Source organism: Siniperca chuatsi, linkage group LG15, assembly GCF_020085105.1.
Source record: "Siniperca chuatsi isolate FFG_IHB_CAS linkage group LG15, ASM2008510v1, whole genome shotgun sequence".
NCBI lineage: Eukaryota > Metazoa > Chordata > Actinopteri > Centrarchiformes > Sinipercidae > Siniperca > Siniperca chuatsi.
The window spans coordinates 1,279,233-1,294,548 of NC_058056.1; the positions used below are offsets into that span (position 1 = coordinate 1,279,233).

At 40.4% G+C, this 15,316-nt stretch overlaps 1 protein-coding gene across 4 annotated transcripts in view; it reads right to left on the minus strand.

Annotated features, from left to right (window-relative positions):
* galcb (galactosylceramidase b) overlaps nt 1-15,316 on the minus strand; it is a 31,651-nt gene that overhangs the window by 14,622 nt on the left and 1,713 nt on the right. For 3 of the 4 annotated variants that reach the window (XR_006374679.1, XM_044167817.1, XM_044167815.1), the window contains 3 exons: nt 14,575-14,688; nt 4,502-4,641; nt 2,675-2,713 (listed from right to left, as the gene is read on the minus strand). Coding sequence is in view for 3 of the 4 variants with exons in the window: in XM_044167817.1 (XP_044023752.1) it covers nt 2,675-2,713; nt 4,502-4,641; nt 14,575-14,688 (293 nt within the window). In the remaining variant the exon portion in view is untranslated. Of the gene's footprint in view, nt 1-2,330; nt 2,459-2,674; nt 2,714-4,501; nt 4,642-14,574; nt 14,689-15,316 lie in introns of all 4 variants that reach the window. The other variant, XM_044167816.1, reaches the window with a different exon arrangement.

Sequence of the window (15,316 nt, forward strand, 5' to 3'; positions counted from 1 at the left end):
GCTTTGTAGAGTTGGGGGAACTGCAAAGCCAGGTGATTAATAAGGCTGAATATTAGCACTTATCTCCTGATTCAACTTTTAATTCACTAAGTCATAAAGAACTTAGAATAAAACATAATGTCAACTTATTCCACAAGTAAGCAACTGTTTTATTTTGAACATTCAGATTCATATAGAATGAATCTAAAATTGCGAGCAAAGTATAGGCTAAATTGTAAGTTTATGAGACAATGCAGAAACTGAAGCTCACTATGGCTTCACCTCTCATAACCAGAGATAGCATCTCATCACCAAACACAGGAGCAGAGAACTTCTTTGTCAAAGATACGATCGCTATATTTGCAACTGACAGTCATAGCTAACTGTCCATCCTGAGTTATGACAGTTCTGTTAACTGTGGCATGTGCTCATATACTGTAACTATTTATGTCACTGTTTACAAGCCAGCTAACATCTGAATTACTTTTTGACGAAAAATAACTTTTTTGAGCACATTGAAATAACCTGATTTCCACAATTCTACAGTAACATTTAGGAATCAATACTCGATCATTTAACTGAAAAAAAGATTAGCCTAATCTGATCTTTTTTTTCTGTCCAGCCCTAGTGATTATTGTCTGTGGGTTAGTCACTACTAGCAACACATTTCACATAGTAATTTGATCCACTGTTAATATAAAAATATTGGAAAGCTTTAAAACCACTAAGGAAAAATGCAACATTGCATTTTGTTTTATTTTACATGATAGCAGCAATATACTGTACAGTTAAATACATCAAAATGAGTGACCCAAGTTTAGTAGTAAAAATGTCATACTTCATAGGAAGATACTTTCCCATGCACACAGGCGTACCATATAGGAGCATTCACATGACGCTATGAATGAACTGTTTCAACTCTTCAATCCAATAGAAAAACAGCCACAAACATTAAGTTTTGATTCAGCACAGCAGTTAGATTCATAGGTCCGGTGTGGAGGATTTAGTGGCATCTAGCCGTGAAATTGCAGCTTGCAACCATTTGAACACCGCTCGCCTCACCCTCCCCTTCCAAGCGTGTAGGAGAAACTACGGTGGCCACGATACTCTCGCGAAAAACGCGCAAGGCCCTATCTAGAGCCAGTAACTGGCTTGTCTGTTCTGGGCTACTGTAGAAACATGGCGGTGCAACATGGCCACCTCCGTGGATATGGAATGCCATTTTATTCAATATTAAATAGATAAATATGCCTGTGAAGTCAATAAATATGGCTATGAAATAAATAAATGAGTTAATATAGTTAAATAAATAAATAGGGGTTTTTTTTGTTTGTTTTTTTTTTTAAAAAGGACGTTTTTCAAAGGACTACATTTATTTATTTCACGGGACTTTTATGTCATAATGCCACATTTATTTCCATCTATTATATTCAAATGAAGGGGCGTGTTTATCTCACAGACCGGACACAGCCTTAGGGAAGATGGAGGCCAGTTTGCAGTTTGACAACAGACAAGGAATCATACGGTAGCTAAGCACCAGGTGGTTTCTTGCCAGGTTTGGCTTCTGGCAGCCTGCTCTGCCTCAACTCACTGTGATTTATGGAGTTTCCTGATGGACAGATAACTGTACTTGTTGTTAGAGTAACGTTAGCCAACGTTAAGTTAGCTCAGTTACTCGTGCATTATGAAATAAAAGTCAAATGAAATAAATAAATGTGCGATTATGAAATAAAAGTTCCCTGAAATAAATAAAGCAGTCCTTTGAAAAACATCCTTTTTGAAATATAAGCCTATTTATGCATTGAGCTATAGTGACGCATTTATATTTTTACATTTATTTATATACTGAATGTCTCATTGATTTACTGTATGATTTATTTCACAGGCATATTTTATTTGTTTATTTATGTTTTTATTTATTTATTTAATATTGAATAAAATGGCATTCTATATGTAGAAGGGGACCCACTCCCGCTGTAGATATAAAGGGCAATATATAAAGGTAATGAAAACACAACGATTCTTATTTTCATGTGATTATACACAAATAAAAAAAATACTTATAAATATTATATTCCATTTCTGCCAATAGCTCCTCCTGAATGTTACACACTGGACTGTTAAATAAAGACACACCCAAATGCATCGGACATTTCACCATTTGTGCATCATATGGTTTAGTCAATCAGTTATCAGGGATCAAATTGACCTTCAGTGAACTCACAGTACATGGTAAAACCCCATGCCTTTATATAGTAATTGCACTGCCACTGGGACAATTGAGTGATTATGCACTGAGTGTTTTAATTTCGAGCCACCTTTGAGCGTGACTTCAAGCCGATTGTACTTACCCAATCACCTCAACAGAATCAGTAAGGTACGGGTCAACGATCACAGAATTAGCGATGCTCCAATCGCCGTCTGCTGCGATGATGCCAACACCAGTTAGACCAACTTTATCCAGCATGTTCCGGAGCACCTTGGCAACAAAGACATGCTCTCTGAGGAACCCAGAGAGAACTTAAAAACAACTCAACCACTGAGAATTAAACTGCATCCTCATGTGGGACACAACTCAAAGTTGGTGGCTGTTTTTCTCCTTTAATTCACAGTTTAGGCTAAGCTTACCCACAATGCACATTTGTCATTAGTCAAATCAATGATAAGACATTAACAGATAAGAGGTTAGGATTACCTTGATATACTTGCTGTCATAGTTTCGCTCATTCCAAATCTAAAATAGATGAAAGTGAATTTTAAATTACACAGCAAACTCTTCCAGGTAATATGTAATCTGCTGTTCAAACAAACCCCTCAATCCTATGAAGGTATTATTGCAGCAAAACAACTGAGCACCTGTGACAGTGGAATCTGCAGTAGAAAATAGTAGAAAGTAGTAGAAAATAGTCACATGTGTGTATCAGTAAATTTGAAGTCACAGAGAATAATACTTCAGGAGTTGCAAACATTATTTTTTTCTCTCCCACAAACAACAGTAACAACTTCTCATATTCTTCATTGCAGATGCACAAATCCTGTGCTACCAATCACAAATTAAGAAACTCAGTGTTGCTACAGTGAATATGGTGCAAAACACATTCACACACCCGTATCAAAAAATGTGAAGTCATGGACAAAATGTGCACATCCACAAATCAGTATGTGAATTCATGCAATGAGAGTTGTACACCTGTAGAATATTTTCTCATAAATGTTTTTTTTTTCTAGAATATCATTTTTCCAACCCATTTTAGATGAAACCACACCCACTTCTGTGTGAAGAAAGCCTCAATTGTATATGACAGCTACAGTAGCTTGGAAAATAAACATTTTGTCCATGACTTCACATTTTTGATACGGGTGTGTGAATGTGTTTTGCACCATATTCACTGTAGCAACTGTAGCAACACTGAGTTTCTTAATTTGTGATTGGTAGCACAGGATTTGTGCACCTGCAATGAAGAATATGTGTCAGTTGTTTTGCTCCAATAATATCTTCATACAATCCAGCATTACATGTTCAACTTTTTCATGCAAAGGGTCACATAAAACTGAACTTTGTTAGAGCTGCTTTGTGTAACAACTCCAATATTTACCTGAAATGCCATCACTAAGTTAGTTGTAAATAAAAATAATCTCAATTTATTACAACTCGTGTTATTTTTTTTATAGTTGTGGCCATTATTCCTATAAGTTATGATAACATTGTACTCACCAAAGTTAATTGATTAAATGTGGGAACACTGGGCGACATCGCTACAACAAAGTCAGGCAGGTCAAGAAACACAAGCAGACAGACGACTGGATAGGTTGTAAACAAGCCAATATGTTAACCCAAATTATCTAACCCACTTTATTTGGAGATAAATCTGAAAGTGAGCACACCTGAAATGTCAATAATAATTCCTCATTGTATAGGGAAACTGAGTGCACAACTACACTAAGTATGTTAAAGATTAACCAGTAAGTTGGCCTGTAAACTGTGATATGTGATGGATGTTTCCAACAGTTTGGTAATAGTTTTATCGTTCACCTTTGTTTTCACTTCCAAATAAGTTTGTCTAACCAGGGGGTTTGTTTTTAACCTGTCTGATCTTCTAACTGCTCTTGATGATGTCACCAAGTTTCCGGATCTCAGCTATTAACCCGGTAAGTACAATGTTATTACTGATAATTTAATCATATTGGTCTAACTTATTAAAATAAGACCCAAGTTGTAACTTAACCAAATGACAGCATTATAATAATACATCTCTTGTTAAAGATAAACAAATCAACAGGTTTAGACAGTTTTACTGACCTCCACCATGAAATAAAGTGTCGGTGCATGTAGTTTTGATTGCATTTAAATTGCATGAACCTTATACAACTCACCCCACGTATATATTTTTTGCATGTTATATTTGTATATACAGTGTGTACACTGTTGAAGGTTTGGGCAGATTTTATATAAAAGGGCAGTTCTACTATGCATAGCATGGAAATTGAACAGGAATGAGATTCAAAGTAAATTAGTACATACCCCAACATACTGAATGTCCAGGTCATGGTACTGCTTGGCACCAAGGATCCAGTTCACCACGTATGCTGCAGTGATGTCTGGGAAGTCATAGGGCCAGTTCTTACCATGGCCCACCCACCCAGGAAACGCCCACGGCAAACCTACATGAGGACACACACCAACACACACATGCAAGGCTGAAGGTGCATTGTGTACCACCAATATACTATCAATGTCAAACTAACACTTCCCAGCAATGCAGTGCAGTTTTCAGTCTGTATACCCAGTAAGACTACATTTTCCATCAGCACTGCTTAGCGTTTTTTTTCCCTCATCTGACGGTTAACAAACTCAAGAGTTTCACTAAGCCCGCTTTCTGAAACAGGACTGTTTGGATATAGAAGTTGTTTTTTATTACTTCGGGGTTGTTGTTTGTTGGTCCACATTTGTCCTGCACAATTCTGCGGGAGAACCCGTCCATTTGTCATTTACCCGTCTACATGCCTACAACGTGTTCAATCTCCTATTCCATCCTTTCAAGTCAACGTGCGACCCCCAAGCCCAAAAGTGAACTCAAATTGAAGTATTTACCAGTTCAAGTCTGGGCATAAAGTTTCAAGACTTTTTCAGCATCCTAAAAGGCCTCAAACATGTGTTTGAAAAAAAAGTGACGTAGGAAATCCAAAATGGCTGACTTCCTGTTGAGAAAACTCTCAAAATAAAGTGAAATATGTTCTTTATGATGAGACCATGGCGTGTGTTTGGGGGCACTATAAAGCCCCCTGTCCATGCCCGAGCCCAATCACTGCAGAACGTTGCGATTTTCGCCAGTTGTGACATGTGTGCAAAATTTCAATAGTTTTCAAGCATCTTAAGCCCCTCAAACATGCATTTTAAGATGATAACAATAACAACAACAACAACAATAATAATAATAATAATAATTAAAGCTGCAAGCTGTGTTCTGGACGCTGCACAGAGGCATTAAATGTCACTTCCTGTTTCCGTCCTGTGGTGCTAGAGAACAACCACTAATTATACATCATGTTCCAGTATATCAAGTCTGCACCACACCCTGAAATTTTCATGTAATCAAATGATTACTGTCACGCAAGGCTTACTTCCTGTTGCCAGTAGGTGGCGCAATGACTACAATTCCTAATTGGCATTAAGCTATCCTCAGCCTGGGACTCTTGTCAAAACATGAAGTTTGGGGCAGATGTGACCATGTACACTCAATTCATAACAACTTTATAACATACCTATAACAGACACGTCCTTCGTTGAAAACTCAAGCTTTTGATAACTTTTCATCGCAAAGGTCTTTAGATTGCTCTGTGACAATTTTAAGTCGATCCGATTGATTCTCTAGGAGGAGTTTATTAAAGTACGGAGCCTAAAAATGTTGAAAAATGGCCGAAAAGTGCACATTCAATTCAAAATGGCTGACTTCCTGTTAGGTTTAGGGTATGGCTCCAAGAGGCTTGGGGTGACACATGTACCTCCCAATTTTCATGCATGTAGGTGAAACGTAGGCCGGGGGATGCATTTTTAAAATTTTATAGGGGGCGCTATGGTGCCATTTTGCCACGCCCATGTGCAAGACCCACAAAATACATACATTTTCGCCACTTCTGACAAGCATCATGCAAAGCATCATGAGCTTTCGAGCACCTTTAGCCCCTCAAAAATGCGATTCATTTGGAGGAATAATAATAATTAAAAGCTGCAAGCAGCGATGATCGGGCCTTCGTAAGTCGGGGCGTGCTACAGCTGTTCGACGTGGCTCTGAATTGTGATGTCACTGCACGTAGGAGTTAAATGTCACTTCCTGTGTCCACTATGTGGCGCTAGACAACACACTTTATGCGTCATGTTGAAGGATATCATGCGTAGACCACACTGCAAAAATTTCATGCAAAATGGATCATCTTTGCAATGGAAGGCTTACTTCCTGTTGCCACTAGGTGGCACTATGACTTTACGTCATTATTGGCCTGTAGATGTGATAAGGGTGGGACTCTTAACAAACGTGAAATTAGAGGCTGATTGGATGGTGTAAACTGAAGTTACAGCCGCTTCCTGTTTAAATATTACTTTCTGTGTCCACTACGTAGCGCTAGAGAATACACACTAATAACGCTTGCCGGATATCATGTGTAGACCCCACCAGGTAAATCGGATGACGGTTGTCACAGAAGGCTGACTTCATGTTGCCAGTAGGTGGTGCTATGACAATTAGTGCGCATGCGCCAATGTGCATGCTGCTGGTTGCCGTAGTTCTTTAACAGATTCGACATACTGGCTCCTGCTCATCCCCCTCTAACTCAGCTACTGTCTGCCCTCAGACTCCTCTGAGTCCACGGCTCCCCCCTCCTCCATCTTCCTGGGAGAGTCCTACTCCCCCCTCAACTTGCTCTCAGGCTAACGGCCCTCTCATGACTGATGACTCCCCCCCTCTCCCGCATGTAACCTCTGCTGTGTGCCTGACTACTGACCAGGTGAGAGGACAGCTGATGAAACTTCACTCAAACAAGGCTACAGGCCCCAATGGCGTTTGCCCCGGGGTGCTAAAAGCCTGTGCCCCCCAGCTATGTGGACTATGTCGACATGCCTTCAACCTGAGCCTGAGTTTCAAAGGGTCCCTATTCTATGGAAGACATTTTGCCTCGTTCCTCTGCCGAAGACGCCGCGTCCCGGTGGCTCCAAGGACTACAGACCGGTGGCACTGACCTCCCACATAATGAAGACCCCGAAGAGACTGGTGCTGGAACAGCTGCGGCCCATGGTCAGATCCCTCCTGGACCCCCTTCAGTTCGCCTACCAGCCCCGGCTGGGAGTTGAGGACGCCATCATCTTCCTGCTGAACCACATCTACACCCACCTGGACAAGCCGGCAAGCACGGTGAGGATCATGTATTTTGACTTCTCCAGTGCTTTCAACACCATCCGGCCAGCCCTGCTGGATGAGAAGCTGGCAGTGATGCAGGTGGATGCCCCCCTCGTGTCCTGGATTGTTGACTACCTGACTGGCAGACCAAAGCGCGTGCGTCTGCAGCACTGTGACTGTCCTTTCTCCCTTCCTCTTCACCATCTACACCACAGACTTCAGCTACCACACAGAGTCCTGCCACCTTCAGAAGTTTTCTGATTACTCTGCTGTGGTTCAAAATGGCGGCTGGGCCATGTATGTTATAGAGTGTGGCTATGTTAAAGAGGCCAAATTGAAGTGTACGTGTGAACTGTGTAGGATAAACGGTGCCAGGTTAGAAAGAGGATAGTTAGTGCTGACAGGCAGTAAGTGTGCAGACGTGCTGCGGTAAGCGTATTGTTTCAATTCCGGTCACCGGTGCTTGTGTGTTACTAGTAGCGTATAATTGCTGCACTAACTCATCACAGTTAATTTTGTTTGATTCCGTATTATCGTGACTAACTATCTGCTATACATTTAAATGTACATTAGTTCTGCTTAAGCACTCATAGCTCTCTCCTTTTAAAGATTTTCTCACTAAATCCCACAGTTTACACGCTATTCATTTTTGCTAGCTACCGTTCTTTAGCTTAGCAGCTAGCAATGGCTTCTCTCTCTCCCCCTTACTCTCCTGCTCGGTGTGTCAAATGTTTAGCTATTCCTCTGCCTCCTTTAGTGATAATGGTAAATGTAATAAATGTAGTTTATTTGTAGCATTGGAGGCAAGTGATTTGTAAACGTAGTTCCGCACGATTGGAACTCAATCATTAGCTGCTGTAGTTAGCCAGCCCCCAGTAGCCAGTGCGGACTGGCCAGAGGTAGCTCCTGTTAGCCGTCCCCTGGCAGATCACGAGCAGCCAGGAAACCAGGGAGGCTGGGTGACTGTCCAAAGGAAGCATAGCCCTAAGCAGAAGCCCACCACCATCCTAGTCACGTTTCTAACAAGTTCTCCCCACTCAGCGACACACCCACTGAGAAGCAAACTCTTATTGGCAGCTCCATTTTGAGAAACGTGAAGTTAGCGACACCAGCGACCATAGTCAAATGTATTCCTGGGGACAGAGCGGGCGACGTTGAATCCTATTTAAAACTGCTGGCTAAGGATAAACAGAATCAGAATCAGAAATACTTTATTGATGCCCGAGGGGATACAGCTGCTCACTATCACATCAGTGCACACAGGAATATAAGTACTATATGGCAACAGGCAGCATGCATGTTGGAGCATGTGCACAAAATGAACATAAATACAGTAAGATTGTTAATCACATCGTCGGTAACGACTCCCGATTACGCCAATCGGAGGTCACTAAAGTTAATATTCTCTGTACTCGGTGTGTACATATGCAAAGACAATGTCAGACTCCGTAGTTTTCTCTGGGCCCCTACCAAACCTGACCAGTGATGACATGTTTAGCTGCATATCTTCATTCCGCCACTGGATGTTGCAGTGGTGTCCAGCAGACGATGTGGACTTTGTAGATAATTGGAGGACTTTTTGGGGAAGACCTGGTCTTATTAGGAGAGACAGCATTCATTCTACTTTGGATGGAGCATCTCACATATCCAGAAATCTGATACATATCCAAGTTTATTAGTGGACCTAAACCATGACAACTGAGTTGAGACTAGGAAGCAGAGTTGCAGTCCTACACGCTTCTCTGCGCTTCCAGAGCAGTTACCCACCAAAAACTCCTTAGTGACGGTCTCAGCCCCTCAACCACTTAAATTAATTATATCAAAAGTTAACAGAAGAGGAGGTATACATAAAAACCTGAAAGAAAAAAAAAGACCACCGCTGAAATAGCACAACAAAATAGGGGAATTAAATGTGGACTCTTTAACATCGGATCTCTCTCATATAAACCTGTACTATGATTTAATATCAGAATATCATACTGACTTATTCTGTCTTACTGAAACCTGGCTGCGTCATGAAGAATATGTTAGCCTAAATTAATCCACTCCACCCAGTCATTAATACTCACATTCCTCGAGGCACCGGCCGAGGAGGTGGAGCTGCAGCCATCTTCGACTCAAGCCTATTAATCAACTTTTTAATTAATCAACCCTAAACTAAATTATAACTAATACGAAAGCCTTTTTCTTAGTCTTTCACACCCAACCTGGAAAACACGACAGCCAATTCTATTTGTTATAGTGTACCGCGCTCCTGGTCCTTATTCTGGATTTTTTATCTGAATTCTTAGAGTTTTTAAATCAAGTTTAGTCCTTAAAACAGATAAAGTAATTATTGTAGGTGATTTCAATATTCATGTGGACGTTATAAGATTCAATTGGCTTCTGTCAGAGTGTACATAAACCCACTCACTGTTTTAACCACACCTTTGACCTTGTTCTGGTATATGGCATTGAAATTGAACATTTGCTAGTCTTTCCACAGAATCCTTCATTAACAGACCATTATTTAAAAACTTTTGAGCTCCTATTACAGGAAAACTCCTAGTCTAGATATCTATCTGATAGTGCTGTGGCTAGATTCAAGGAAGCGATCCCATCTACATTAAATTCTTTGTTATGTCTTGATGTAACAGGACTCCTATGCTAATTTCAGCCCCCCCCCCCAAAATTGACCATCTTGTTGATAGTACTGCAGGCTCACTGCGAACGACACTAAATTCTATTGCCCCTCTAAAAAAAAGAAAACAAAGAAGGTTAACTCCATGGTATAACCCCCAAACTAAAGCAAACATCACGAAAACTTGAAAGGAAATGGCGTTCCAACAACCTGGAAGAATCTTGTTTAGTCTTGCAAGATAGTCTTAAAACATATAGGAAATCCCTCCGTAATGCCAGAGCAGCTTACTACTCATCATTAATAGAGGAAAATAAAAACAACCCCAGGTTTCTTTTCAGCACTGCAGCCAGGCTGACAGAATCACAGCTCTAATGAACCATGTATTCTTATAGCTCTCAGTAGTAACGACTTCATGGGCTTCTTTAATAATAAAATTTTAACTATTAGATCACGTCCTGCCCTCAGCCTGTACTGATTTATCTTCAAACACAAGAACCTTAGAAACAACTGTAAAACCGGATATATATTTTGACTGCTTTGCTCCTATTGACCTTCTTCAGCTGACTTCAACGATTAATTCATCTAAGCCATCAACCTGTCTCTTAGACCCCATTCCAACTAGGCTGCTTAAAAGACATTTTACCCTCAGTTAGCACTTCTTTACTGGATATGATCAATCTGTCTTTATTAACAGGCTATGTACCATAATCCTTTAAACTAGCTGTAATTAAACCTCTTCTTGAAAAACCCACTCTTGATCCAGCGGTTTCAGCCAACTATAGACCTATATCTAACCTTCCCTTTCTCTAAGATCCTTGAGAAAGCAGTCGCCAAACAGTTCTGTGACTTTCTAATTTGAGGATTTTCATTCAGGATTTAGAGTGCATCATACCACAGAGACAGCACTGGTGACTGGTCATTACAAATGACCTTTTAATTGCATCAGACAGACAACGGACTTGTCTCTGGACTTGTCTTGTTAGATCTTAGCGCTGCATTTGACACCATTGACCATGAAATCCTATTACAGAGACTGGAACATTCAATTGGCATTAAAGGAACCGTACTAAGCTGGTTTAAATCTTATCTATCAGATCTATCTCAGTTTGTACATGTTAATGGTAAGTCCTCTGTGTACACGCAAAAGTTAGTCACGGAGTTAGCTAAATTTTAAGCATGCCTTAAGGACATAAAAACCTGGATGACCTGCAATTTTCTGATGTTAAACTCAAAACTGAAGTTATTGTACTTGGCTCCAAACACCTCAGAGACACATTATCTAAAGATATAATTGCTCTAAATGGCATTGCCCTGGTCTCCAGCACCACCGTAAGGAACCTTGGAGTTATCTTTGATCAGGATTTATCCTTTAACTACCACATGAAACAAACTTCAAGGGCTGCCTTCTTTCACCTACGTAACATTGCAAAAATCAGGTACATCCTGTCTCAAAATGATGCCGAAAAACTAGTCCATGCATTTGTTACTTCTAGGTTGGACTATTGCAATTCCTCATTATCAGGCTGCCCCAATAAGTCCCTTAAGTGTCTCCAGTAGATCCAGAATGCTGCGGCACATGTACTGACAAGAACTAGGAAAAGAGATCATATTTCTCCAATATTAGCTCCTCTGCACTGGCTCCCTGTAAAATCCAGAATAGAATTTAAAATCCTTCTCCTCAGCTACAAAGCTCTTAATGGTCAGCCACCATTGTATCTTAAAGAGCTCATAATACCTTATTACCCGACTAGAACACTGCGCTCCCAGGATGCAGGGTTACTTGTGGTTCCTAGGGTCTACAAAAGTAGAATGGGAGCTCAGCCTTCGGTTATCAAGCTCCTCTCCTGTAGAATCAGATCCCAATTTGGGTTCGGGAGGCAGACACCATCTCCACATTTAAGAGTAGGCTTAAGACTTTCCTCTTTGATAAAGCTTATAGTTAGGGCTGGCTTGGGTGAGTCCTGAACCATCCCTTAGTTATGCTGCTATAGGCCTAGACTGCCGGGATACTTCCATGATGCACTGAGCTCCTCTCTCCTCCACTCCCTCTGCATCTGTAAGTTACTAACTCGACATCTTCTCTCTCCCATACTTTTGTGCTGTTGCTTTCAGCAAGTATTTCTGCCTCCGGAGATGCAGAGACTGAATCTGTGATTGTGGGCCACTTGCTGCCCCCGTGTTCCTGCTTGACAACTGCTGCTACAGTTGTTGTTATTAGCTCTGTTACTATTATTGTCATTATTATTCCTATGACTGTCATTCTATTATTATTATTATTATTATTATTATTATTATTATTATTAATACTACATTATTACTATTAATTTTCTATATGGTATTTACATCTCTCTCAAAACAGAACACGACAGCGGTGGATGGCCGCCCACCATTGAGTCTGGTTCTGCTCGAGGTTTCTGCCTCTTAAAAGAAAGTTTTTTCTTGCCACTGTTGCCAAGTGCTTGCTCATGGTGGGATTTGTTGTGTAAATAATATTATAAAGAGTACGATGTAGACTTGCTCTATAGGAAGAGTGCAACGAGATAACTTCTGTTATGAAATGGCACTATATAAATAAAATTCAAGATGCGTGCAAGACCCTGTGTCTGTGTGAACATCACTAACATCATACATACATAAATACATACATACACATTCACAAAAGTAAAACAGTCCTGTGCATAGCCAAGTACACTGTTACGCTATGTGAAAGTATGTAATGTCCAGTTATGGGTTCAGAAGTTACATTACCAGGCCAAAAAGGAAGAAAGGTTGCTTTGAAGTTGCTGTTATTATCTGGCAGTTCCGATGGATGAGCCAGGCAGGGAAGAATGTTGGTTCCGATTGAAATAAAGTCCTTGCTGTGCAGTCCGCTTGTGCAGATGGAGGAACCGGTCGCTTTCTGTGTTGTTTTACTTACAGTTAGCTCGGCGCTAACTTCCTTAGTTGCTTCTTAAAGTTACCTGGTAGACTTTGTGTAGTTACCATTGGTGCCAACTATTGTTGCGGGACGCAGGTCTTCACATCGCTGCTGTAAGGGAGAGTTTTCCGTTCTGCTCTATGTCTGTTCTAGGCAGGCCACATAGAGAGGGAGGCAGCCGCAGCGGTCTTCTGCATGTAAAGAGTTCTTGGAGGAGAAGAAAAAGAACAATGACTGCTGACCCGCTTTGTTGACCTGGTGACATAGTGGGTCACACGTCAGACCAATGGGAGCTGTAAGCTAGGCCCGTAGGAGGAGTTCACACCTCTGGGGATTCTGCGAGACTGAGTTCCATGCCTGTCCTTTGTTTACAGAACAAAAGAGCATGCAGTCTCGTAATAGAGTTCAGCTCAAGTCACACAAATGAATGAATTCATATGTGGAGTCCCAACAACAGCGTGATAAATGTGACTCAACAGACTCAACCTTATTACAGTTATGCCTTGTGTCCCAATTTGCAGAACTTCTTGACGAGGATATTTAGATTATTTTCGAAGATACTGGAGGTGGAGATAGAACCTGACCCAGTATTAATCACCCTAGGAATATCAGAAGGGCTGAGAAGACTGCAGGTAGCTAAACAACACCTCATATATTACACCATGTCCTAACTGAATGCGATGTGAGCGTCAATGACAAAATCAGTTAGACTGCATTGTAGTCTATTGGAATGTCCTAACTGGCTGCATGTGCCGTTTTGAGCTTAACTTTTGTTGGAGTCCCCGTTTCTATTTATTCCCGTCACTCGCACTGCATCATGGACGAGGAATGGTTGATTCATGAAGTTTAAATATGGAGTTGTCTAAACAATACCTCCTCATTTAACTACAAAAACTTAAATAAGGTGGCAGCTGGCTAGACGTAGATCACAAGGGAGCTGGAAGTTTCTGGTAAGAAAATTTATTTTAGTTTTTTTTCTGTTTATAAAGTACAAATACAGGAAGATAGCAAGTACTCACCCATCTTTTACTTGAATGGTTACATCTCCAGTCTGATCTCGAGGTCACAACTGATAGGTACACGGTTTGTTACATGACGTAACAGAAGTGTATATTTAACAGATTTAGTGTTGACAGAGAGCGTCCAATGTTACACAATGTGACGCGATAATCGGACACTTGCTTGCTCTTAGGACACGGTGTTACATACTTCTCACTGCTAAGAAGCTCATTCATGTATTTCGGAAGAAGAAAGAATTGCCCACTGTTAAACTATGGCTAACTGAGTTGACAGAAACTCTGCATTTAGAGATAATTAGATTTATTCTTAAAAACAAATTTGGGGAATTTGAGAAGATTTGACACCCCTTAATCTCTTAACTGAAAGGCTAAAATAACTCAAAACCTGTTCGTACCTAATGTTGCATGTGGTGTAGGTTAATACTCAGTTTCAGATAAAAATAAAAATATCTGAAACAAAAAAGCCTTCATGGTACATCCAACCAAGAGTTCTTGATATCAATTTACAGAAGTAATTAAGTCATATTTTGATCATTAATTGATCTCAGTGTTTTATTATTACATTCTCATGTGATCTTTGTTTCCTTTTGACAGCTGTTTGAGATTCCTTGAGTGCAGAGCAGAAGATATTACACAGCACTTTCTTACCTACAAGTGTGATATTTGGGTTCCTCTTCTTGGCCTCTTTCATTAGCCACCACTCATAGCCTCGAAAGTAGTTCTCATCATTCTCATAGTGCATGTGTGATGGCTCCGTTCCATCTTGAAAAAGATGACAGTCTAATTTAATGTCAAAACCATGAGATAGCATAACACAAAAGGAACTTTGTCTTTCTTTAAATCATCTATGGATTCAAGATTTATCCAGGGTTTATCCATGGCCCTGATGCAATACACTCTCTACTAGAATGTCAAAACAGTCACACTATACTTTAACATCTGGTCGTCTGTTAGAGGTCTGTTGTTCTGCCTCTTCTCATTCCTATGCACTGTGTTTGGAAATACAGCTATTCCCATGTTGGCAGGTTCCTTTCATCTGTGGCTTTATTGTCTATGTTCTCTAAATTCATTTGCATTGTGGATTGTCTTTTTATGTGAATTTATACCCTCTTAAAATTTTCTGGTGAAGCAGATAAGATTTAGCTCTTTTTCAAGAAAAGTGCCAGCAGTGTATTAGAGAGTGAATAAGTTCGATAACCATAACAGCACAAATAACTGACATGAAAATCTCTAATATACAGTATTTACCCTAATATAAAGTGGAAGATTACTGAGCTACAAAAACTGATTTAGTGAAGTTTTAAAATAGACCCCCAAAGTCATTGAATATATGTCAAATTGCGTCATTAATGGGAAGGACCCCCATGCCCCCCACTCTAATTGCGCTAAC